General features: G+C 38.5%; 1 protein-coding gene across 7 annotated transcripts in view; it reads left to right on the top strand.

Annotated features, from left to right (window-relative positions):
• YIPF7 (Yip1 domain family member 7) overlaps positions 1-23,430 on the top strand; it is a 34,694-nt gene extending 11,264 nt beyond the window's left edge. For 5 of the 7 annotated variants that reach the window (XM_079772646.1, XM_079772644.1, XM_079772642.1 and 2 more), the window contains one exon: positions 7,388-7,702. In XM_079772646.1, the coding sequence (XP_079628772.1) occupies positions 7,388-7,571 (184 nt within the window). In that variant the 3' untranslated portion in view covers positions 7,572-7,702. Of the gene's footprint in view, positions 1-7,387; positions 7,703-11,510; positions 11,657-17,914; positions 18,097-23,046 lie in introns of those variants that run through there. The other 2 variants (XM_079772647.1, XM_079772641.1) reach the window with 2 other exon arrangements.
• The last annotated feature ends 3,389 nt before the right edge of the window (positions 23,431-26,819 follow it).

Genomic DNA, 26,819 nt, shown 5'->3' on the forward strand with positions numbered 1-26,819 from the left:
ACAACAGAAAAACAACTTCATATTATTCCTTGGATTTATACCTTGGAAGGTCAAGAAAAATAAAAATAAAAAGGTGTTTCAGGCAAAGCAGTTTGAGCATTGAGGTATTATAGGATATTAACTCAAAATATATAATCCATACTGAGAGCTATCTAAAAATTTTCAGCTCTGTCCTCTTGTTTTATTGAAAGGAACCAGTCACCTTGAATTTCTGTTTCTTTTCTCCCTTCTCTGCTCCATTTGGGCTAAGTACCTGGGCAGCACCTGCAATCTATATTTTCAAGCTAAACTATCCTGAAATGTCTAATAAGAGGGTAATAAAGCTTTCCCCTTTAAGCAGGGACTCATGATCACAGCTTTCTTCCACACCCCACCTTGCCCAGTGAGGTTTGATTTTACATATCAATATTGCCCAGAAATCAAGATGACCAAGAGATGGAAGTTAATATAATCAAATGAGGAAAACTCTTGATTATATTGTATCAGGTTGATGGCCTTGCCTGCTTATTTGCATTTAAATCCAAATCCTTATTTGGAGGTGGTAACATTTAAATTGTAACCCACACTGCATGTCTCAGGAATTAGAAAAGGCCATCCTAGCTGTGGTGGTTTTATGAGTACATAAAACACGGACTTGGGCCAGCGAATTACTAGTGTACATCAAACAAACTCCAGAGATTTGACCTTTTATTCATTCAGTGAGTAGTTCAATTAAAATACTCCCCAAGTCAAAATAATATGTTGATCATCCTGGCAAAAGATATAGGAATCCAGAGGGTAGTTATAGTGTTATAATCAATTAATCTATCGCTCTGTCTCTGTCCTCTCCCATACCCCTCCTCCCCAATAAATGGGAGCTTCCTTTAAAAGGCTTGTTCAGCTCAATGGCATGTTAATTGGAAAGCTGGTTGACTGTACTTAACTAAAACAATGAAGATATTTATATTTCAAAACAAGTTATCTTATTTTAGAATGAACAAGAAAGAGGGTTCTCATTTTAAAATTTCTGTCCAGTCCTTTGGGTAGGCATCATTTCCAATCACTGCTAGTCAGTTATCTAGGCTATATTTTCCGACTATATGTATCCAATTTTTGAAATGGGAAAACTATTCAAATTATTAAGAAAAAGAAATAGATATGTCTGCAGAAAGGTGACAACTGGAAAACCCCCTTTGAATGTGGACAGTATATTTGGTAGGATATTATCAGACCAGTACTGAGTCATCATTTCATTGGAATCCCCAGGTCGATCATTCCCTGGTGTTAAACATAGCTAATGGCATATCAGTGGCACATGGTTACTGTGCACTCGCTGGACTAGCCAGGATTTGGGAATGTTACATAGGTTAACTACCCTAGCTACACTTTCCTAAACCACTCTACCATCAAACTGATCCTATATTATATGTTCTTACCAAGTTCACGTAGAATGCCCGATTTGACTGGCTCGATGGGAGACTTACATAGATGAAATGTTTCTGGAGGTTCTGACTAAATTCTTTTAGTCAACAGTGTAGATATGTCATATTGTTGTCTTACGCTGTTGATGGTATTGCAAATTCTGAAACCTTTGTCACCTCAGGTGGAATACACATACACTTGAATGTGACTCTAAGTGTGGAGATAGACTTACAATGAATGGGACTTATTTGATGGTACATTTTTTACCATCTGGTTTACACTCTGGCTCTCCATATGACACTGGGAGTGAGCGCACCACCTGTATTCCCCGAAGAACGTACTGACAAAGGAAAGCAGCTCAGTTAAAAGCTTCATGATGGAAGTCCAAACCTATAGTTTTAGAAAACAAAGCCTCCAATAAAATATGTAGTTAGTGATTTCGTGATGGAGTGCAGGGAAGCGTGTGCAATAACCAAGTCTGCAACACACAGAAATCAAAACTGAGTCTTCTAACAATGACCTTCTATATTTGCATCAGAAGATGAATGTTAAGTCTTGTTGATTCGGAAAGAGGTCAGAAACTTTCCCCAGCAAGAGACTATTCCTTATCTTAACACAGTATTATGTAAGTGAAGACAAACAAGCCTCTGGAGGTTTGTTGGAACATTATGGTACAGGGAATGAAAGAGGGAATATTGACGAATTGGTGAGCATACCAAGGACTTTTATGTAGATCAGGTGTGCGGTCATTGCTTTATGGCTCAGACACAGAAATCCTGACATGAGTAGAGTGGAGGTTCATCTGAAAGGAAAACATGGAATGGCGGGGATGTTGTCAAAGTCACTTTAGATATTCCAGGGAAACCAACATGGGAAAAGGCTAAAGGTGATCATCACAGAAGAGATTCAAACTCTTAGCCTCCTAATTGCATTGTTTTCTTTGAAAAAGTGACTAATTGGAAAGGCAACTATTACAGATACAGATGCTCTGCCAGGGTGTATGAAAGATGTTTAGAATTCTTTAGTGTAAGTATCAGGAAAAAAAGAACAGACAAATACTTAGCTAATGCTTATTGGTCACGTATTGTGTGCCCAACACTATTCTAAGCGCTTTACTTATTTTAGTGAATTTAATTCACCACAACTTTGAGTTCTATTATCTTCATTTTACAGATGAGAGACTGGGGCACAGAATGTGAGGTAATTTGTATCCTATATAATAAAAGCTTAATATGCTAAGTGTCCGGTCGTCCGGTTGGCTGTTCAACCCAATCAAAGTGTAATATGCTAATGATATGTTAAGGCTGCTCAGCTGCTCGCTATGATGTGCTGACCACCGGGGGGCAGACAGTCGACCGGTCGACCAGTCGCTATGACATGCACTGACAACCAGGGGGCAGACGCTCCAACCGGTAGGTTAGCTTGCTGCTGGGGTCTGGCTGATTGGGACTGAGTGAGATGGGCTGGACATGCCCTGGAGCCCTCCCATGGTCCCTCCCAGCTGGCCAACCTCTCGCATCCCTCCCCAGCCCCGATCGTGCACCAGTGGGGTCCCTAGGCCTGGCCTGAGCCATCTTGCAATCTGGGACCCCTCGGGGGATGTTGGAGAGCCGGTTTCGTCCCTACATCTAGTAGATTATAAAATTGGGATTTGAACCCAGGCAGTCTGACTTCAGTGGCTGTATTGGCTAACTACTCTACTTGGTTCAGGACAAATCTACCCTTGGACTCTCATTACAGGAAGAAATGTAACTCCACAGAGTCAGGCAAAAGAAGGAAAATCTGACCAAGAATGTTGCCAGTTCTAAAGGAGAATTTTGCAATCACTTCACAGTTGCCTGAAGTGGTGGGTATATCAGTCTGACTCATAATAGGCTACTAATTCATAGGCTTCACAGAGCAATTAGTAGCGTCCAGTCCATTCGTCCTGATTTGGTATTTTTTATGAAAGGATACTGTAGGCTTGAAAGACATCACTTTAATATCAGAGAATGTCATTGGCATAGTCATTCAAAATTGGAACCATCTAGTAAAAAAGGATAACACTAGAAGACATGGGAGTAAGTGTTGATTCAAGATATATGGTTAAAATTATGGTGCAGAGTAATTTGTCAGAGAAAGGCCTAAAACAAGAGAATTGGGTATTTGTAGGGTTTTTCTGGGTTGGAGTGTGGATTAATAATGTGATTATTTTGGTATAGCTTAGGTTTCCTTCACGGAGACATAGTATTAATTGCTATAGTCAATATGTACAAAGTTATAAAATAAAAAGAAAAACTTTAATTTAGAAAATGACCAAGATAATTTTTAAAGATAAAGAAGTTTGAGGTTCCCTTTATAGGAAAAATTTAAAAATTTTATTTTCTAAATAACAGTGGAGGGATTTTAATATTATCCCTCCATTATAACAAGGTCAATAGAGGCAAAGCTCCTGTTGAACATGTTTTGTTGGATGAAGTAGCAGAGAGGAATAGAGAGATGAAAAAGAAAAGGAGAGGACTTGGCTGGTACTGGACAATATTTTCTTGTAAAAATGTGTTTTGCTCTTGGCAGGGGTGGGGGTGGGTCCTGTACTGAATCCCCTCATTCATAGAGATTGCTTTGCCTGGAGTAATTGTGGAAGTTATGTTTCCTTAAGCCTGGTTATTAGCACCTGGGCATGAGTTTTGGTGAGGCCAGGATAATCCTATCTAATAAAAGAATAATATGCAAATTAACCATCATTCTGCTACACCCACAAGCCACACCCAGCAGCCAACCAGGAGTGAGTATGCAAATTAACCCAACCAAGATGGCTGCGGCCACGGAGCAAGCAGGAGGAATGGAGGAAGCCAAGCTTTCTGCACACCATGGCCAGCCCAGGCCTCCACTCAAGGCTAAAGTTTCAATTATAGAAGATAAATAAATCCCAATAAAAATGGCAGTAGCTACGGAGCTGGAGAGAGCAGGAGGCTTGAGTTGCCCCCGGTGATGGAGGAAGCCAAGCTTCTACATCCCTGGCCTGCCTTGGTCTCCGCTCAAGGCTACAAAGTTTCAATTACAGAAGATAAATAAATCCCAACAAAAATGGCTGCAGCCATGAGCGAGCAGGAGGCTTGGCTCTACTCAAGGCTACAAAGTTTCAATTATAGAAGATAAATAAATCCCAGATACCAGGGCCTCTGCTTGGGTTGCCGGGGTGTGTGGCCGGCCTGCAAACCACCACAGGCCCCTTGCCCAGGCCACCCCACACCCAAGGGAACCCCCACCCTGATCCAGGACATCCTTCAGGGCAAACCAGCTGGCCCCCACCCATGCACCAGACCTCAATCCTCCTATCTAATAAAAGAGTAATATGCAAATTGACCATCACTCCAACACACAAGATGGCTGCCCCTATGTGGTCAAAAATGGCTGCCCCCATGTGGACACAAGATGGCCACCACAAGATGGCCAGCTGGGGAGGGCAGTTGGGAGGGACCAGGCCTGCAAGGGAGGGCAGTTGTGGGCGATTAGGCCAGCAGGGGAAGGCAGTTGGGAGGGACCAGGTCTGCAAGGGAGGGCAGTTGGGGGTGATCAAGCCTGCAGGGGAGGGCAGTTAGGGGTGACCAGGCCAGCAGAGGAGGGAAGTTTGGGCAACCAGGCCTGCAGGGATGGGCAGTTGGGGGGGGACCAGGCCTGCAGGGGAGGGCAGTTAGGGGTGACCAGGCCTGCAGGGGAGGGCAGTTAGGGGCAAACAGGCTGGCAGGGGAGGAGTTAGTTATCAATCAGGCTGGCAGGGGAGTGGTTAGGGGGTGATCAGGCTGGCAGGCGGAAGTGGTTAGGGGCAATCAGGAAGGCAGGCAGGCGAGCAGTTGGGAGCCAGCAGTCCTGGATTGTGAGAGGGATGTCCGACTGCCCATTTAGGCCTTATTCTACCGGGATCGGTTCTAAACGGGCAGTCAGACATCCCTCGAGGGGTCCCAGATTGGAGAGGGTGCAGGCTGGGCTGAGGGACACCCTAATATATCAATAAAATAGTCTTAGACACTAGTCCATTCACTCATCTCTATTTGCCCCTTTCATTCTTCTAGAACTGGTTGCATTAAAAAAAAAAAAAAAAACTTATCTAGGGAAAGCTTTATCAACTAAGTAGCCATTCAGTTTCTTCTATATAATGCGTTTCTACCAGTACTTTTGATAGTGGGCCTACTTTGTTTAAAAAGAAAGATTAGAGCCTAGTCAGCGTAGCTCGGTGATGGAGCATTGACCTATGAACCAGGAAGTCATGATTCGATTCCCAGTCAGGGCACATGGTGGAGGCATGCAGGGGGCAGCCAATCAATGATTCAATGATTCTCTCTCATCATTGATATCTCTCTTTCTCTCTCTCTCTCTCTTCCTCTCTGAAATAAATAAAATATTTTCTTTTTTTTTAAAGAAAGATTAGAAATATGCCACATGATTTCATGAACAATTACAGTAATCAGCATATGGTTTGGAACAGCGATTTTCAACCTTTTTTTTCTTTTAATCTCTGTCACACATAAACGCTAAAATTCTGCAGCACACAAACATATATTTTTTGCTGATCTGAGAAAAAAAAGGTATAATTTTGACTCATTCACACCAGATGGCTATTGTGTTGGCTGTTGTCATTTTTTAAAATTTGACAATATAAGGGAAAAAAAGGTTAGTGCCCCTGTCTAAATAGTCAGGTTTTGCATTTTTAAAAAATTCTTGCAGCACAGCAACCAGTTGAAATTTGCTGCTGTGGGTGATTCAAGAAGTATATCAGGTCTCTGCCCTTAATGAGCTTATGGTGAGTTAGTGAATGATTAAATGTATATATTTTTCTATTTTATAGCTTTATTTTTCAAAAGAGGATATCTTCTCTTTCAGGCTTACTCATATAAGGGAGGATGAATATGTTATTCTTAGACTTCATATTAAGATGAATGTTGGAAGGAAAGTATAAAAAGCCATTTTGTAAGTATTTTAACATAAAGAGATCCCAGAGAGCTATAAAGTTTAGAATCCTGGGCTGTATTTTTAGCTTAGTTTAGCCTAAGATATTTTGATAGGATAAACTTAACACATGTTAATAAGGACAATTTATATTTCTTCCCCTTCCTTCAGAAAACACACAATTAAAAATGACCAAATAATGTCACACACTCTTTCTTCCTTTTTCTAGCTTTCACAAGAAAGTATTTACTAAGATTGTTGTTTTTCAGCTTCCTGACACAAATGATGAAATAAAAAAACAAACAAAAACATGGTCAAGGAAATGTCATGTTTGACAAGAAACTTCTTTGGACAAACTAAATCGCATACTTCAAAAGAGGGACGCTACTGAATGCTTTTAGTTAGGTGCTCACAGATCATTTGATTGGCAATAATTGTCTGGGAATGGCCAGAGCTAGAAAGTCTATTTCTTTATGGACAGCAGTCAGTTTATACATTTATTTTTTCCTATGAATTGGCTATACTGTTAAAATTGTGATTTACACTTGCTGCTTCCACACATTTATAAAGGATGTCCATGTTTGGTGATTGCCATGCATAGCAGTGAAAAAGGCAGTGTGTGTAAGAGGCAGAGTGCTCAGTGTGTGTAAGAGTCCAGCTTCAGTTCAGAGATGGACACCTGCTGCGCTCCGTGATTCTAGGCAAGTCATTCAGTCTCCAGGATCCTCTATTTCGCTTTCTGTAAAATGGGACTAAAATGACAGATTTTACCTTACTAAGTCTAATTACATGGGAAAATGTAAGAAAAAGTGACAGCATGTTGTACATAATCAATAAATATTAGTTGGTATGGATCAGTCTTCTAGAAGTCTTTTCATGACCAGTGACTTCACTTTTTTTGATTAAAGTTCAACTCTAAGCAAGTTATTTCTTTCATGCTTAAATATTCATAAAACCTGGGATAATTCATGAAAGAGAAATTGTAGTTTCCTTCATTTCCTTGATTTGTCATGATATCCCTTTCTTAGATGCATAAATACCAGTGTTTTCCTTTCTCTAGACAGCAAGCCATTGAGCAGCCTCCGCTTGCCTTTGTCCCACCGGAGATGCTCATGTCATCAGGTTACACTGGACAATATTTTCAGCCAGCATCCAACCCGGACTATTATTCACAATCTCCTTACGTTGACAGTTTTGATGAAGAGCCTCCTTTGCTAGAAGATAAGTTAAGGAAGTGCTGTTAATGTGTGTACAGCTCGAGAATAATAGCAATAATGAGCACGTAACGTGTGCTGTCAGCATGATGCATACAGTGTTTTGTGTGTGACTGTTCCACGTGTAAACAAACCTGCCTCTTCAAGACACTTAAAGCAGTGGAAGTCTGCCGCATGTTTGTGTGTGGGGAATCAGAAGGAGGTATGTGCTATTGCTACAGTTATCACAGGTTCCTTCACTGTTTCTTAAATTTGAACTCCCTGGCAATGTCTGGACAACAGTGAAGACATCATTTCGAAAAGTGGTTATATCAAAGTAACCACCCTTCCCACCCCACTTAATGAAACTGCTTCCCTTCCCACTTTACACATATAAGCGAAAATTTATTGATTATTTTTTCCCTTTGTGATTATCCCCATCAAATGTATAGTATGTTAGAAGAGAGAGCACTTACTATAATTTTGCATTTTGAATCTATGGAATTTCTAAGCTCTGCTCTAATAATGTTCTTCAGCTTGAGTGACTTTGTGAAAGTCTCAAGCTTCATCTATAAAAGATATGAAAAGGCCTTAGGCAGAATTTCTGCGATAAGGTGATGAATGACATTTGCCAGCTTTTTTTAGAGTGTACGTTAAGACAACCTATAAAATTATGAATGTATAATAAAACATCCCCTGCACAAAAACATGTTATCTGAAACTGTGCTTGTTTATGCCTTAAATGCTTTGTTGTCTAAAAGGCTTGTTTAGTTTTGTGTAAGAATGATAACTTTTGCTATTCAGTAATATACAATCAATATGTTAAAAAATACACCTTGAAGGCTAATAGTCAATTTGAGTCTATCAGACCAGAAAAATTACTGTGATATTTGGTATTTGTAGCATAGCCTGATGTTTGTGTTTCAAAGGCCAATGACACAATTTGCATAAAAAATAAATATATTAATTCATTTTTATAGCACTTACATATCTTATACTTCACTACCACTAGATGACAGTAGAACAATAATTTTGCATTCAAATTTCACAGCAATTTTTATCTTATTTTATATAATAAAGTGTAATATTAGATCATCTACAATTAATAATACTTATAATCTCATTTGCATACCTTGTAATACATTTGAAAACAAAATATAGCGTGGGGCAAAAGTAGCTTTACAGTTTTGTATGGAAAATAATACAATAATTAATAAATAATAATAAACTCTGTTTCATGTACTCACAACTGTAAATCTGCTTTTGTCCTACACTGTATTATGGCAATGTATTTTGGTAGAAAATACATAAAATCTTTTTTCTTATGAAAATATTTAGTATGTCTTAGGTTCGTTTACTGTTTTTTGACTCAATGTTGAAACATATATAGAAGTTAATTATTCTATTAAATACATGATTGAAATCAGTAATAATGTCTCATAAAGCATTTGATTTTCTTTGGGAATAATTATGCATTTTCAGAAAAAAGATATTTTGAATTAAAGGCCACTTTATTGTGGCAAATACTGAAAACATTATTAACATAAATGTCTAAATTTAAAATGAAGTTAGAAAGCAACATAAATTTCAGGTGAAATTAATTCACCTACTATATTTCTCAATTTTTTAAAGTCTGCTCTTTTAAAAATTACATTAGACATTCTGACCCAGCAATTTTCAACCTTTTCTTTTTTATCTCTTGGCACACATAAACTAATTACTAAAATTCTGCAGCACATCAAAAAATATATATATATAATATAATATAATATAATATAATATTCTGCAGATCTGACAAAAGTAGGCATGATTTTAATTCATTCACACAAGGCAGCTATTGTTGCGTTGGCTTTTGAAATTTTTTATTTGACAATTTAAGGGAGAAGAGGTCAGTGCTCTGACAAAATAATCAGGTATTGCATGTTTTAAAAATTCTTGCAGCACGATGGTTGAAAATCACTATTCTAACCTCATTTTAAGCTTGGCCGACTGCTTATAGTCTCCAAAGTGTATGTTCATTAAGAAATAATAAATACACTGTGAAAATAAAAAGAATGCAGCATGAATGTTATAATATAGATTATTTGCCCACGATTAATTTAACCAACCAGATTTTTTTCCTTTCAAGCTTGGGATAGTAGTCATCAATCTGAATGTGAAATGAGTGAGAGAAATGCTTTCCATCCTAGTTCAGACCAACTTCTGCCTGTCAGTCTGAAAAATGTCAAGGTCCCTGTTAAAGCAAGGCCTCTTGGGGTCATGGCCATTATTAAAGGTCCACCTGGCCTTCTCTGCATAGAAAAGTCAGCTTTGCAAGGTGTCCGGTGGTATGAGCCACTGCAAAGGTTGAACTATGTATACTCTGTAGCTGACCAAAGAGAGTTACTAAATTCTAGGAAGGGAAGTTGAATGCCACATACAAATGATTTAGGGAGACAATCCTTCACATGGGAGAATTGGGCTCAATTAAAAAAAAAATACAACCATTATATTGACTGCCCGTTGACTTGATAAAAAGCATGGATTCTATTGTTGTTGTTTGTTTGTTTTTGTGGAATGGGTTGTACCCTTATACCAACCACTTCCTACCTGTCCCACAGCCTCTGGCAACCACTTTTCTACTCTGTTTCTATAAGTTTGACTAATTTTTAAAATAAATTTTAGGTTCAACATATAATTGATATCATGCAGTATTTGTCTTTCTTGACTTGTTTCACCTCACATAATGCCCTCAAGTTCTATCCATGTTATTGCAAATGGCAGGATATTTTATTCCACCACCACCACTCATAAAAGGAAACAGTTAACTTTTCTCAAGAATTTAATCTTACCCTAGCTGGTTTGGCTCAGTGGATAGAACGTGGGCCTGTAGACTGAAGAGTCCCAGGTTCTATTACCTTCAAGGGCACATGCCCAGATTGCGGGCTCCATCCCCAGTAGGAGGCATGCAGGAGGTAGCTGATCAATGATTCTCTCTCATTGATGTTTCTATCTCTCTCTCCTTCTCCCTTCCTCTCTGAAATCAATAAAAACATATTTTTAAAAAAAGAGAATTTAATCTCTAAATACACAGACTCAACCACGCAGAGCATTTAGCTTGTTAGAATATGTGTGCACATCATGATTCCGTTTACTTGCCGAAAAGACCATTCCCTTTCTTCTCTGTGACATTTCAGGCAGGTAGCATTCTCCTCTCCCTAGCCTAGGCCATGTCAAAGGAAATCCCAGACCTGGGACAAATATCTCTAGTTTATCTCTAGTTCTTCTATGGCAGTGGTCGGCAAACTGCAGCTTGCGAGCCACAAGTGGCTCTTTGGCCCCTTGAGTGTGGCTCTTCCACAAAATACCACGGCCTGGGCAAGTCTATTTTGAAGAAGTGGCGTTAGAAGAAGTTTAAGTTTAAAAAATTTGGCTCTCAAAAGAAATTTCAATCGTTGTACTGTTGATATTTGGCTCTGTTGACTAATGAGTTTGCTGACCACTGTTCTAGGGAAAAAATTATACTATGTTTGATATAACAATATTTCCAAAGTGTGAGCAATGGAAATTGCAGGGAAAGGAAATGTCTAAATGGGCAATAGGATGGGACTTTGGGTCTACCGTTACATTTTAGTTTTTACTGTAGAATGTTCATTTCCCAATTTTCAGCTAGATTTTAAGCTTGTATTAGCTACGTAAGTCAGGGATACTTTTCCTTATGGAAGTATTTGTCTAAAATATTTCTCTTAGCTCATTGTTTGCAAATAAAAATTTAATCTTATTTATGGTTTAAATTTTTACTTGGAGTTTTAGATTACAAAGTTATAACAATCAGATTAAAATTTAAGCAAGTGAATCAAATATATTAACTTTAATTAAAGAATATTACTGATGTTTATTTTTCTAATATTTGATGTTTATATTTGATGTTCTATATTCTGATGTTTATATTTCTAATATAAATATTTTTCTATATTTATATTACCTTCCCCCCTCCTTTTTTTTTTGCAGAACTTGGAATTAATTTTGATCACATATGGCAAAAAACCTTGACAGTGTTAAACCCACTGAAGCCAGCAGATGGCAGCATTATGAATGAAACCGACCTGGCTGGGCCCATCCTGTTCTGTGTGGCGCTGGGAGCCACCCTGCTTCTGGTAAAGGACAGCAGCATCAGATTTAAATGTGTGTCCTTTCCAATGAGATTTTTGCAGAGTGCTTTGGAAACACAGAAGGCAGTAGGGCACTTTACACAGTGAAAATTGTCTGTTTAATCTGTGGCTACATTTTTGGGGGGTGAGATAGAGACATATTTCATACAACTATAGTGACAAAATAGAAACTGCCATCATGCATTACAACTGATAAAAAAAAATAGAAATTTAAATAAAATTTTAAAGATAAAATCACCAAATCAAAATTTTTTAACAAAGCAGGTAATCATTTAGGTCCTTATTGTTATTAAGAAAAAAATGTCAATCTGGAATAGTTGAAGGGAGCACATGAACTTGGGAAATATAAGGCTTAAATTTCATTTCTTGCTTTTTGTGAAATTTGTATTGTGACACCGGACAAATCCTTTCTCTTTGTTCATCATTTTCTTGGTTGGGGTGTATCTCTAGGGTATTTCTAGTATCCAATGAAGTCTGAGATGGGTCTTCATCTCCGTGATTCTTTTTTTAAAATATTTTTTAATTGATTTCAGAGAGGAAAGGAGAGGGAGAGAGAGATAGAAACATCAATGATGAGAGAGAATCATTGATTGGCTGCCTCCTGCATGCCCCTTACTAGGAATCGAGCCTGCAACGCAGGCATGTGCCCTTGACTGGAATCATACCCAGGACCCTTCAGTCTGCAGGCTGATGCTCAATCCACTGAGCCAAACTGGCTAGGGCAGTTTTATTCTTTTTATGATGACATTTCCCCCCACTAACTTTCACCATTTCCCTTGTGTATGTGCCTCTTTCATTCTTTATATCTGGGAATAATAATATCAAAATAAGCCAAAAAGATTTTTAAGTCACATATTTCCACCTAAGTTAAGTTTAGATAGCATTCTAGCTTATCATTTGGAAAAATGTTTCATTTTTAAAAAGAAAGAAAAAAAATTAGAAGAGGTTTATGATTTTATACCAAAAAGAGAATGATAATACATTAAAAACACAGGATGGCCCCAGGTGGGTGGCTCAGTTGGTTGGAGAGTCCTCCGGGTCAGGGCATGTGCAGGAGATAACCGATCAATGTTTCCCTCACATCAGTGTTTCCCTTTCTCTCAAATCAATAATCATATGCTCAGGTGGGTATTAATAAAAAACACAACACAGGATGAAAAATATGGTCAAGCTAGCCTGAAAATATATGGCTTTATCAAAGCATAAAGTGATAAACTTTGCAGGAGAAATAATGTAGGAAATTAAAAATTCTAGGCCTTGTTCACTTTCCTTTCTTACAGCTACTTCTCATAATTGTTTTTCTCCAATATAGTTACAATTTTTAAAAGTAGCTGTAAAATGTTATTTGCAATTATATACATTTTCACTTTTTATTTATTAACTACTTAATACTAGTATCAAAACACCGATAGAAGTCTAGTTTCTGCATGATAATGTGGTCAATAATCACAACATATTTATCTAGTACAATAGTATTTAGTGATAGCATCTATTTCTTTATTTGAACTACAGAAAATACAAATACTCTATAAATCAAATACTATATCAACTGGAGTTTTAATTTAGTCTCTAACCTCCCTTCTGTCTCTGTCACAGTAATTTGATAATCTTAGATTAAATGCTGCTAAGTAAGACCGTGTCAATTAATCAAGTAGTCAGAAACAATCAATTTAATATATTAACTCATCTTTCTTTTTCAAGTAATATAACAGCTGTTTGTTTTTTTCTGTAGAAATGCTACCAGCACCATCCTTTAAAGGAAATTATTAATTCCATTAAGATCTTTTTAGGGTGTACAATGTTATTTGGAGTTATTTAAGTATCCTCTCTTTTGTCATAAGTAGTACAAAGCTATATAGGCAAAGAAATCAATTGGAAGTAAGAAAATTGAATCTACCCTTAACTTTTCCTCTAGGTGTGATCTTGAATCTTTTGTTTCCTGTTTCTTGAACTTTATTTCTTCATTTTGAAGACAAAATAAGATTTATTAAAAGTGGTACTTAAGATTCCTTTCAGTTCTGAAATTTTGGGGAATATTTGAAAATGGATATTTTCTGAAACTTTTTAGGGAAACATTATCACTTCAATTTTAACATTAGAATGTGGTTACTTAGGAACTGATTCTGACACATGTAGAGCAATAAGGACAAAACAAACAAATAAAGTGGATATTAGTGAAGTCAGATTTAACTCAGAATTCATTTGAAGCTAAGTTAACCTGACTCTGGATATATCCAATTAAAATGTGAAGGATGAGCCTTTGCCTGGTAGCTCAGTTGGTTAGAATGACATTGTCCTGACATGCCAAGGTTGTGGGTTTGATCCCTGGTCAGGGCACGTACAAGAAACGAATGAATGCATAAATAAGCAGAACAACAAATTGGTATTTCTCTTTCTCAAAAAATATCAATAAAGATGTAAAAGATGATCTTATGGGCAGCTATATATATATACTAGAAAAAGCAAAAGTAAATCCAGAACCAATATCCAAATCTATTCATTGTCCCTGGAGGTGTAAGATTCACGGTCACATACTCATCATTTTTCTGATTTATGTTGACATAAAGGCACAATACCTTTTAGTGGACTTTCTTCATGCTGAAGAAGGCAAACTAAAAAGAACAGCTTCAAACACAACACAAATTTAGTTTTACTTGTTATTTCTCTCAAAATTCTTTTTACCCCCAATACAATAAAGATGAGTGATTTAAAGCTATGGGTCCTTAATTTTTTTTTTTTTATTAGATCTAATAGTGTGATCTGAAAAAAGAATATTCATGGTCAATATAACAGTACTAGAGGCCCGGTGCACAAAATTCATGCATGGGTGGGGGGAGTCCCTCAACCTGGCCTGTGCATTCTTGCAATCCGGGACTCCTCAGGGGATGTCTGACTGTCGGTTTAGGCCTGATCCAACCAGAAGTCAGACATCCCTCTCGCAATCCAGGACCGCTGGCTCCTAACTGCTTGCCTGCCTGCTCGCTCCCAACCTATTGGCCCCTAATCACTCTGCCTGCCTGCCTGATTGCTCCTAACTGCTCGCCTGCCTGCCTGCCTGATTGACCCTAACCACTCTGCCTGCCTGCCTGGTCACCTCCTAACTGCTCACCTGCCTGCCTGTCTTATTGCCTCTAACCGCTCGCCTGCCCGCCTGCCTGCCTGCCTTCCTGCCTGCCTGCTCAGTGCGTGTCATAGCGACCAGTTGTTCCGCCATTCAGTCGATTTGCATATTACCCTTTTATTATATAGGATAATCACATGAATAAGTATTTCAAATACAGATTTAGTATGAAGATGGTAGTGCAGGAAGGATCCTGAAAATTTTGGGGTTAAAAAGAAATGGAACTCTTTTTCTTTTATTTCTTTTTTTAAATTATAAATACTTCATGAGTATAACATTATAATTTGGCATCTCTATACACTACAAAGTTATCTCCCCATAAAGGTTGGTTACTATCAATCAGCATACAATTAACACCTTTTACCCCTTTAGTCCACTCCTTACCCCCTTCTTCTCTGCTCTCTGGTAACAAAGGATCTGGGATCTGTTCTCTGTAGGTAATTTAAAAAATAGAAGAAAAGAAAAAAAGGAACATTTATTTTCCATTTCAACTAAAAGCCCTGTTACAATTCAAAACAAATTAAAAAATGGCACTGGCCCCTGCCAAGTGGAATTGTACTTTAAATTGAATAAAATAACAAGAGAGCAAGATGAAGAGAAATGTCAATAACTGATATGGAACGGGACAATTTTGCTACCAAATTAGTTTCATTCATCATTTATTTTCCCCACCCTATTCACAAAACTTCTTGGGGCCAGGAAATTCAGACTGTGTGTCTTTTGGGTGTAGAGAAGTTGCTTTTCACCATTACAACTATCATTACCTTAGAATTATCACATTCAATTAAAATATTAAATAAAATGTTTACTACTTAAAAGTGATTTGAAAGTGTCACTATTTTCCAAGTTGAGCAAACCTACCCAATGATGCAGTGCATAACTGATGTGTTTTTTAGCATGTCCATTAGCATCCATAATGTTTTTTCACAAAATAATACAAAAGAATTCCAAAAGAATACAAAAGATATTCAATGAGAACTTACTCTGGCTAATGCAAGAGAGAATTCTGCCAGTGTAACCCAGGGACATTTTTGTGAAAGAACTTAGTAGTGACCAGCCTCCATAACTACAGAAGAAGAAGAGTTGAAAATAGCTGGAAAGTTTTGATCATTAAAATGGTCATAACATTCTCCAATACCCTTCATTAATAAATATTTCTTTGTTCTCTAAGACATAAGGACTTCACAAATAACAGCTATGGAAAAGGAAAAAAAAAATGACAGCTGAAAAACTCTCTGAATCAACTTACCAGATCCTTTGCTGTTTTTTAATAATTCCCATGAGAACCAAAACCAATTTATCCAACCTTTATCTAGAATTTCTAGTCAGTTTAATGTAAATGTAAAAACTAAATTCAATCTTGACTGGAGCGTTGGCATCCTCAGGTAGCCAACATTAAAATATCCTCTGTTCAATTAATGATAGATTGCACTTACCCCAGATGAGTTTAATGGAGATACTTCAGCTCCTAGACCCTAGTGCTTTGTGAGTGGTGGCTATTTTTATAAATCCTCAGAAGCTCAGTGGTATATCCTGAACACCAATGAATTCCATTAACAGTACCTCTTTTATGACTCATTACCAGGTAGTTTATATAAATCAACTTTTCATAAGGTATGTTCAGTTAACCTGGCATTATGAAAACAAAATTTTCAGTGGTAAGTTTGGGATATGCTGGGTAATAAAAGGTCAAATAAGTTCAGTTATTAAAGCTCCTGTAGTTAAGGACCTAAATTTTAGAGTCAGACTACTGGGGATCAAAGCCAACTTCAACCAATTAGCATTATTTTATTTTGGGGAGTTACTTAAACTTTCCGCCCCTCAATTTCCTCCTGTGTAAAATTGATAAAATAATGCTACCTATCTCATAGGATGGTTGTGTAGATTAAATATGTTATAGAAATGCTTAGAATAGACCCTAACATAGCAAATCCTATAGATCTTTGCTTAGCTTACCTAATAAAGAGGGAATATGCAAATTGACTATCACGCCATAACAAGATGGCTGTGCCCACAGCGGAGGCCAAGTTCCCGTAACGAGCCTTAACTAGCAATCAGCAGGGACCTGAGGCATGTGGTGCTGGGCCGGGGTGGGGGACCTGGGGATGCGCCCCCCGCCCCCCGCCTGGTGGGGCTTGACAGGGGACCTCAGGCCGCGCCCCCCCACCCTGGCGCCAGGCCCGGCAGGGCTTGACGGGGGACCTCAGGCCACACCTCCTGCCCCAGCACCAGGCTGGGGGACCTCAGGCTGCGTCCTCCACCCGGCAGGGCTTGATGGGGAACCTCAGGGTGCACCCCCCACCTAGTGGGGCTTGATGGGGGACCTCGGGCCGTGGCCCCTGCCCCGGTGCCAGGCTGGAGGACCTGAGGCCATGCCCCCCCGCTATGTGGGGCTTGATGGGGGACCTCAGGCTGCACCCCCCACCCACGGAGTTTGATGGGGGAGGGGCTGGCCAGGTCTGGATCTAGCCCAATGGGGTTGGGGCCAGTCAAGTTAGGATCTCGCTTGATTTCGAGGCACATGTGGGTGGGCGGGGACTTGACTCTGGTTCCTGTGGCGCACCCCAGACTCTGACAGGAGGAAGATTTTCATATACATTTTACTAATTTTCTTTCATCTCTGACACTTCTATTATAGAGAAAGGGCAAATAGCAATATTAAAATATTTCCTCTAATTAATTCCCTTTTAATGTGCACGAATTTCATGCACTGGGTCACTAGTATTACTAATATGCCTTGTAAATTACCAAGACTAAATTGGAATGTTTTTCATTAATTGATTCATTTATTATTTAACAAATATGGGGAGAAAATATATTCTTACTTATGCTCTAATAGGCAATCTGTGATAAAAAAATAAATAAACCTAAAAATATTTCATCTTCTCTAGCATACTTGTGCCATCCCAAATATAGTCAGGGTTGTTTGTTTTCAGGACCTGAATTCATAACATAGTCAGTGTCTTACCCAGAACTCCCAGTCTCCTGATAATTGTAAGCACTACAAAGATATGGAACAGCGCTGAGCTGATTGATTCTAAAATGCTCTCTGATTTGTTGACACCCTGATTTTCTCTTGATGCTTTCTGTGTATTCAAACTGTTTTCTTCTCCTTGTTTCAGGCAGGAAAAGTTCAGTTTGGTTACATATATGGCATGAGTGCCATCGGCTGCCTAGGGATTTATGCCTTACTCAACTTGATGAGCTCTTCAGGGGTGTCCTATGGCTGTGTGGCAAGTGTGCTGGGTTACTGCCTGCTCCCCATGGTCATCCTGTCCGGCAGCGCCGTCTTCTTTTCACTGCAGTAAGTGTCCGTGTTCGCTCATAGCCCCACATGCACAATCACTGCTAAACCGTGCCACACCAGAGCAACATTGACCTCTTCCCAATCATTTTGATGGTGGAGTTGGGGACTCGATGACTGTTAAAAGCTACAGGCAAGCCCAGTCATGGTGGCTCAGATGTTGAGTGTTGACCCATGAACCAGGAGGTCATGGTTCCATTCCCGGTAAAGGCACATGCTCCAGTTGCAGTCTTGATCCCCAGTGGGGGTCATGCAGGAGGCAGCTGATCAATGATTCTCTCTGATCATTGATGTTTCTATCTCTCCCTCTCCTTTCCTTTCTGAAATCAATAAAATTATATATATATTTTTTAAAAAAGCTACAGGCAGATTCAGGGAAGTATGCCAGTTTTGGCTAAGGTGCTGTTTCTATATCAATGATTTCAAAAATAGATTACACCAAGTAACCTTTAAAACTGGCACTTTGTGAGTTGTCACATTCTTCAATATGAGCTATTGTCATGGGTAATGGAAGATCTTTAAAAAATTCACTTGTTTGATTGTGGAAGAGTAAGTGCCTGGTGAACTGCTGACAAATTGCCTCAGCTCCCAGGCACTCTGTCTTCTAGGTGGGAAGCAACTGTTCTCTCTCAGCTGGGCTCCGTGTGGTGCAGAATTCCCAGGAACCCTGATGAGGATATTAATGCTAGAGAGTTTTATGGCATATGTGCTCAGTCAAGAATTTTTTTTTCTTTATTACTTCCTGAACAGTTAGTATTTGCAATTCAAAACCATTAGTAAGGATGCAGTAGCTAAGTTTCAGTCAGGCACTCTCCCGGGACAGCTGCATGTCACAACCACTTTGATTGGGGAGACCAAGTAATTACATCGTCCTTTGTCACTTGTTATGCTCTAAACCCAAGTAGAAATAAACATTTGCCACCAGTGCTCATGATTCCACATTGTAATGAGACACAATTTGTATTTTTTTCTTGGGGGATCCACATTTTAGGTTATTAACCCTACACTGGATAGGATATTATATAAAGAACTTACCAATACCAAAGATAGACATTTTAGAAAAGAATTTAATCTTTTTATTTAGATATAATCTAGATATATAAAAGGCTAAGTGACTGTCCGACTGGCCAACTGGCCGGTACCTATAACGTGCACTGACCACCAGGGGCAGATGCTCAATGCAGGAGCTGCCAAGCTGCAGTGACTTGGCAACGGTGGTTCTCTAGTGAAGCACCCTCAAACCAGAGAGGAGGGAGACCAATTCCTCGTGGGGCTGTGTGATTCCACCTTTGGCTGTGGGTTATGTTTTCCTGGGGCACTGTCGGTCCTGAATCTGGTTTACTACACACTTGCGTATGCATTCCACACCCTGTACGACAGCAACGTTGCAGAGTGCCCTCTCGCACTCTGGGACCCCTCGGGAGATGTTGGAGTGCCGGTTGGTTTCGGCCTGATCCCCACAGGCCAGGCCGAGTGACCCCATCTACCAGAGGGACCCCGCTGTTCACTCTGCAGATGCTCTTCAAGCCATGGCACTGCCCCAGGTGCTGCCGGCCTGGGAGGTTGGCTCCAGGGCATGCCCGGTCTGTCTTGCCCAGTCCTGACCTGCTGGCCACCACCTGGGACCACCTGCATTGGTCCCTGCACCGGAGCCAGCGCCGTGAGCAGGAATGCCCCAGCTTGAGCTTCTCCCCTCACTCCCCTCCCCCTCTTTCTCCTCCCCTTTCCCCCACCCCCCAGCCCCCCCACTCTGCAGACGCCCTTCAAGCCACCCGGCTGCCCCAGGAATTCTAATTAATTTCCTTTCAATGTGCACGAATCCATGCACCAGGCCACTAGTCTCATATAATTTTTTTTGTGTGTGTGTTAATCTTTACTCAAATATATTTTTCCATTGCTTTTTTAGGGAGAATGAAAGAGAGAGGGAAAGACAGAGAGAAACACATCTACTGGTTGCCTCCTGCATGAGCCCTGACCAGGGCCCAGGCCAGGGAGGAGCATGCAACCAAGGTACATGCCCTTGACTGGAACCAAACACAGGCAGGCTGACGCTCTATCCTCTGAGACAAACCGGCAAGGGCTCATATAATATTTTTATAGCATTATTGAAAATGAATTAGTTGGAAATGCTTTTAAGATATGGTCTCTTGCCCTGGATGGTGGTTCAGTGGTTAGAGCATCTGCCTGTGCACCAAAGGGTTGAGGGTTCGGTTCTGGTCAAGGGCAAGTACTTTGTTCGGTTGCAGGTTTGCTCCATACCCTGGGTCAGGGCCCATGGATGTTTCTCTCTCTCTCAATCTGAGACACCTCGGGGGATGTTGGACTGCAGGTTTCAGCCTGATCTTCCCCCGAGGGATGTAGTAGTGCTGATGTAGTAGTGCATGAAGCAGCAGGCGGCCGGGGAGGAGCCCAAGCTAGGGCTGGGTGCCGGGTTGCTCCCACTCAGTAGTGCTGCTGCAGAGGCAGGAGAGGCTTATGCCGCTGCAGCTGCACTTGCCAGCCATGACTCTGTGGTCTTGCGCCCATCGGTCAGCTGAACAGCACTCCTGCTGTGGGAGTGCACTGACCACGAGGGGACAGATCCTGCATTGAGCGTCTGCCTGGTGGTCAGTGCATGTCATAGCAACCAGTCGACTGATCATTTGGTCATTTGGTCACTTATGCTTTTATATATATAGATTCTTTTTTATTTTTTATTAAATGCTAGTTTTATTTTTTTATTTTTGATTATTTTTATTGATTTCAGAGAGGAAGGGAGAGGGAGAGATAGAAACATCAATGATGAGAGAGAATCATTGATTGGCTGCCTCCTGTATGCCCCACATTGGAGCTTGAGCCAGAAACCTAGGCATGTGCCCTTGACTGGAATTGAACCTGTGACTCTTCATTCTACAGGCCCACACTCTAGCCACTGAGCCAAACCAGCTAGGGCTATAGTAACATTCTTGAAAATAACTTAGAGCAAACTCTTATTTAATCAGCAAGTACTCCTCAACATTAAAAAAAAAAAAGAGGAATACAACAGAGAATGGATACTTTCAATGTATAAATACAATGTGAGTTGTAGGTATATTTATTGAGTTTTATCCATGGAAAAATTTCAGTTTTTGCTTATCAAGTTCTTTAGCAAGCAAGCTGTTCCACTTACTATGTTGTTTAGTACAAACATCTGACAAGTTAATACAGAGTGCAATTCTACAGTTTCTATTTTTATCAAGTGCTTTTGTCAAGGAATACTATAATGATTTATCATTTAAAAATTCTAATTTTTAAACATTATTTCCAGCAAATTTGAGACTTTAGGGCATTTTAAATGACTCCAGATTATTAGAGGAAGAAAATAAAAACTAAAACTCTTGGATTTTTGGAATCATCATAAGTATGGACCTTTTCTCATTAGATTTTCATTCTGAAATTATGACAAATAATTTAGAAATCCTTTAAGTTATATTAGAGGGAAATAAACTATCTGGCGCCTAAGACCACTATACTGAAATTGCCCTTTCAGTCTTATTACTATATCATTTAAATTAATCATGTATAATTTTACATTCTTGTTCATAAAAAATGGTAAATTAAATCACCCTAGGAATTATTTCTAATAGATACTAATTAAACCAGTGAATATAATATTTGTTAGAATACTTTTTAAATATTTTTATTTATGTTATATTGTATAATTTTTCACTTGTTTTACTTTGATTCAATTATTAAATTAGGTTTTCCTGTCATTGTCACAAACAAAAAACACAATTATCAACTTCAGATTCAACTAGGATTAACTGAGGAAGTGTAGTTTGATGGTGAAAAGAACAGTGTGCCAGGAGTTAGGAGATTTTGACATAATGCTCATTTTACTGTGCAATTTTTATAAGTCACTTCGTTGTTTTAAAGCTAGGAACTAGATAGACCTGAGATCTCTCCTAGGTCTTATGTCTTGTTTTTCTAAATAATATATTCTGTTTTGCACAGAAGAAAAGAAATTCACTCTTTACCACCCACACTTTCCTTTTTATCCCCAAGGTGATTAGACTTAATTACCTTACTTGCCCATTTCTTCTTAAAGAACCAGTTGCCTCCACAGTTACTTCTTAAAGATATTTATTTATTTACTTACTTTTTTATACGTAACTATATTTTCTATTAATTTCAGAGAGGCAGGGAGTGGGAGAGAGAGAGATAGAAACATCAATGATGAGAGAGAATCATTGATTGGCTGCTTCCTGCTAGGGATTGAGCTCGCAACTCAGGCATGGACCCTTGACTGGAATCAAACCTGGGACCCTTCAGTCTGCAGGCCAGCACTCCATCCACTTAGCCAAACCAGCTAAAGCTTGAAGATACCAATTTAAACAAATATATTTCAGCATTCTAAAAAGTCCACACATGCACATACAAAGCAATCCTTAGCGACGAAGTGGGAAGCAATGCTTATATGTGCCTTCCTGTTCCACGCATTCCTACTTGAGTTGTGTCAGACTTTGCTACTCAGACAAAATCCTGGGAAGTGGACTTGGGAGCAGTGGGCGCTGGGCACCCTACTGGAATGCAGTCCAGTAATCTTCTGCTCATACTGTAGGTACATTTAGGAAGAAAGTGTTGGAGAAGGAACTCTGTAGCTGTAAAAGAAGTTTCTAAACATAGTTTATGTAAAAGAATGTCAGGAGTTGTAATATGAATGTTGACATATGAGAGTAATTACAAGTGAATTCTTCTGTTGCTATTAAGTCCAGTTCTACTAAAGTATGAAATATTTAGCTTCTGATGGTGAATTTGACTCAAACATTTTCTAACTGGCCAAGCCTTTTAAGTTCATATGGTTCCTCACTCCCATTTTACAAATGAGAAAGTAGTTATAAATATTGTACCAAAGACATTTCAGAGGCAGCTCTGATTCAGTAACCTCTTTCTCCTGATGTAAGGTAACCATCTCTTTTGTCTTTGCTACAGGGGCACAATCGGTACTGTGCTGGCACTGGTCATCATTGTCTGGTGTAGTCTCTCAGCTTCCAAAATCTTCATTTCTGCCTTGGACATGGAAGGACAACAGCTTCTCGTTGCCTACCCGTGTGCCTTACTTTATGGACTTTTTGCCCTCTTAACAGTTTTCTGAAGAGTATTTGAGATGGCATTACAAGATTCTCTTTATTTGCTGTTCAGATTATTCTGGAAATATATTAGCTTTCAAATTTGGTAATATGCTTTATTGCTATTAAGAGATTAATAAGCAGAAAAACAAAAGTCACTTACAGATGATGCTCTAATAGCATGTTTGGTTTGAATGATGTTCTGCGTCTCAGTTTGATGCATTAAAACATTTAAGCATACTTTAAAATAAAAGGGATAAAGTTGTTGTACTGATGGATCCTGCTTTTCTTGATAAATGCATTTCTGAGAAATTGGAAGTAAATAAAATCACATGCTGAGTGGATAGTTAGCCTTCTGAGAGTACTTCATCAGGGCTCAAGTTGTGTGCGTATGGTTAGAGTAACATTGTGCAGCCCCTTTGGAGAATTGTAAGGGTGGGTTATGTAGGGTTTCATTTACCTGAGATTTAAATAACACCTGTCATTCAGCAACAGTTCTTTGGTCTTATCTGGACAATGCATTAACTCACCATATTTTCAAACGCTCACTTCCTTCTTACTTGGTTTAGATGCCATGGCTTATTATATAATTTCCCTGCTGCATATATCCTCAGTAACCTTGCCATTTGCTCCCTAGAGGAAATCCCACTTGTTTCACTTTAATTATACCACTGTATCTCAAATGGCTCCTCCGTATGTTTTTTTTGTTATTTTTTAAATTTTTTATTAACTGATTTTAGAGAAAGAGAGGACAAGAAAGAGAGAGAGAAAAAGAGCGATTTGTTGTTCCACTTATTTATGTATTTATTGGTTGCTGCTTGTATGTGCCCTGACCAGGGATTGAACCCACAACCTTGGCATATTGGGATGATACCCTAGCCAGCTGAGCTACCCAGCCAAGGCTTTGGTACTACCTTTTGACTCATACTACATTACTCTACTAAATTTGCTTTAACACTTCCTGAGATGATTATGTTACATAATTTCTTCACTCCTCGAATCTCTAATGTTTCTCATTTCTCACTTAGTTTATGAAACTTCTTTTTATTTCATTGGAAGCTAGAAACATCCAGAAAAAAAAATACTTCATAGTCCAATCACCAGATCTACCAATCTGCATGAATCTTTATAACACACACACACACACACACACACACACACGCACACACACACTTTGCATTCCTTCTTGTCCATCTCTTCTCTCCATAGCTAGCCCTGCCACTTGCATAGCCTTCACTTTCCTTTTGACCTATCAAAACTCATATCAGCATATAAACATGTTTCAGTTCTCCTATCTTAAAATAAAAATCCTTTCATTTAACATCATTCTCCATTTATAGCCCACTTCTCTGTTGCAAAAATTATTGAAAGAGTTGTCTATTATCTCTACCTTCACTTGATTACTATCTATTCTTTTTATTCCATTCCAGTATAGATTTCATCACTCTATTCACCAAGACCACCTTTGTCAAACTAGCAACAACCTCCAGAATGGTCTAAACCCAATGGTCAATTCTTGGTCATAATTTTATTTGAACTCTCACAGGGATTTGATTACCACTAATTCCCTTCAGCCCTGTGCTGTACTTACTTCTCCATAGACTTCTGGAGCATCACCCATTCTTGTTTTATTTTTTTTTCCTACCTCACTGGTGGCTTCTCAGTCTCCTTGGCCGGCCTTTCTTCTTCTCAACATCAAATCTCTTCTTGATCTATAGTCACTTGCCAAATAGACTCATTTCATTGCATAGCTTTAAAATCTAATGGCTCCCAAATTCCCATCCCTCATTTAACACTCTCTCCTGAGCTCTTAACATATATATATATATATATATATATATATATATATATTGTTCTCACACATAGCATATCTGAAACCAATAAGGGGGATAGATAGTAAATCGGTGGTGGTGGGGAAATAATAAACAAAATAATAATTAAGGCAATTACAGAACTATGAGAAGAATGCTAAGGTAGGAATGAGTAGAAAAGAAGGCAAAACAGTAGTAAATGTTAGACTTCTGTAGTTTATAATCCGTTAATGGATCTGTTAATGAAATAATGAGGTTTGTTTTAAGTTCTTGCTTTCTAATTGACTGAGATGGTCTTACTAACTCATTGTTTAAGGAAGATGAAGCAAGAATTTTGTTTGTTGTAGTGATTCTCTATAATATCACCATATTTCTTAGAGATATATTTATATTATAGACTTAAAACTTTTACCTTTTAGAAAGTGGTTTTACTAAAAAAAAAGTTATAGGTAAAATCTGCTCTAAATTCAGGATGTAAATTGAGACTTTCTATGCAAAAAAGGTTTGACTTTCTTTGCTTTGAAAATTATAGTATCTGTATAAAAAGCCACGAAACAAAATACCAAATATTTCCTAAGAGTAATAAGAATAAATTCTATTTAAAAGCTACTAATGGCAGAATTATGAATTATCTAAGAATTAATGTAAAAAAATATAAATGATCTCTATGAAAAGAAGTATAAAACATTAGGTCACTTTTTAATACTACAATATGTAGATAACTATATTATATGTCAGGATGGTAAAAATAGACTTTGTAAAAGAATATCCCCCCAAATAAATGTATAGGTTTAATATAATTCCAATTAAAAATCTAGGAGTATTTTTCTCAGACATTGGAAAAGTAATTTTAAGTTTATTCTGAAAAAATAAGACAATATGAACTGAAAAATTGGAAACAATCTAAAACTTTATTATAATAGGCAGTGAGTTAAAATAAATTATTCTTCATCTATGGCTTAATACTAGGTAACAATATGAAAATATTTTGGAAGACATAATGAGAAATTTCATGTATTAAATTTTTCTAATTTTGATATTTACTGAGGACTCACTATGCATTGATGTAGATGCTTTATATTATCAACTCACTTAAACTTCACCAGAACTCTTTGAAGTGCTCTTATCTGCACCTTCGTTTTGTAGATGAGACCAGCATTATTCAGCCAGTAACCAGGATTTGAATCCAAGAAGCTTGATTTCTGAGTCCATAACCACAGAGTAACACTGACTGTTACTGAACAAAAAAATCCCATTACATCTTCATGGCTGTCAACATGTCTACTATTTATTCTACTCAGATTTATCCTTTCTCCTTGACCTTGGCCAATACTAGACAAAGCCAAAGAGCTTTACCTGTCAGGGAAAAATAATACAATAAGAAGACCATAGAAAAATCTAGAATTACTGAGGGGACTAAAGTGATACTTGCATCACTCCTGGTTATCTTTCTGAACTCTTGTTGGAATAAGCTATGCGTATTCAGATCTAGTAAGAATTTGGATAGAAAAATCAACCCAAATGTAGGCCACCTTCCCCCATTCCCAGTGTGTATGCATTATTTGGGTTTGTATGAAATGGAGGTATTTTTCTTTTTAAAGAAATTATAACATTTATTTATGGTCAGTAGGGTATGTTACAGAGCAAATGATAAAGTGAATGGGAGCACATTTAGGGCATACAACTAGAAATATATCTTTTTGTTTTTGTAGACCCTAGCAAACTTTTTCACTTTCCCTTTTGCTCAAATGCTTTCTACTTCTATTATCTGAGAATGTAACATTTTTCTAGTTTTCTGTCTTTCTGGTTGGATAAAAGTTACAGA

This window comes from Cnephaeus nilssonii, assembly GCF_951640355.1.
Source record: "Cnephaeus nilssonii genome assembly, chromosome: 1".
In the NCBI taxonomy this organism is placed as follows: Eukaryota; Metazoa; Chordata; class Mammalia; order Chiroptera; family Vespertilionidae; genus Cnephaeus; species Cnephaeus nilssonii.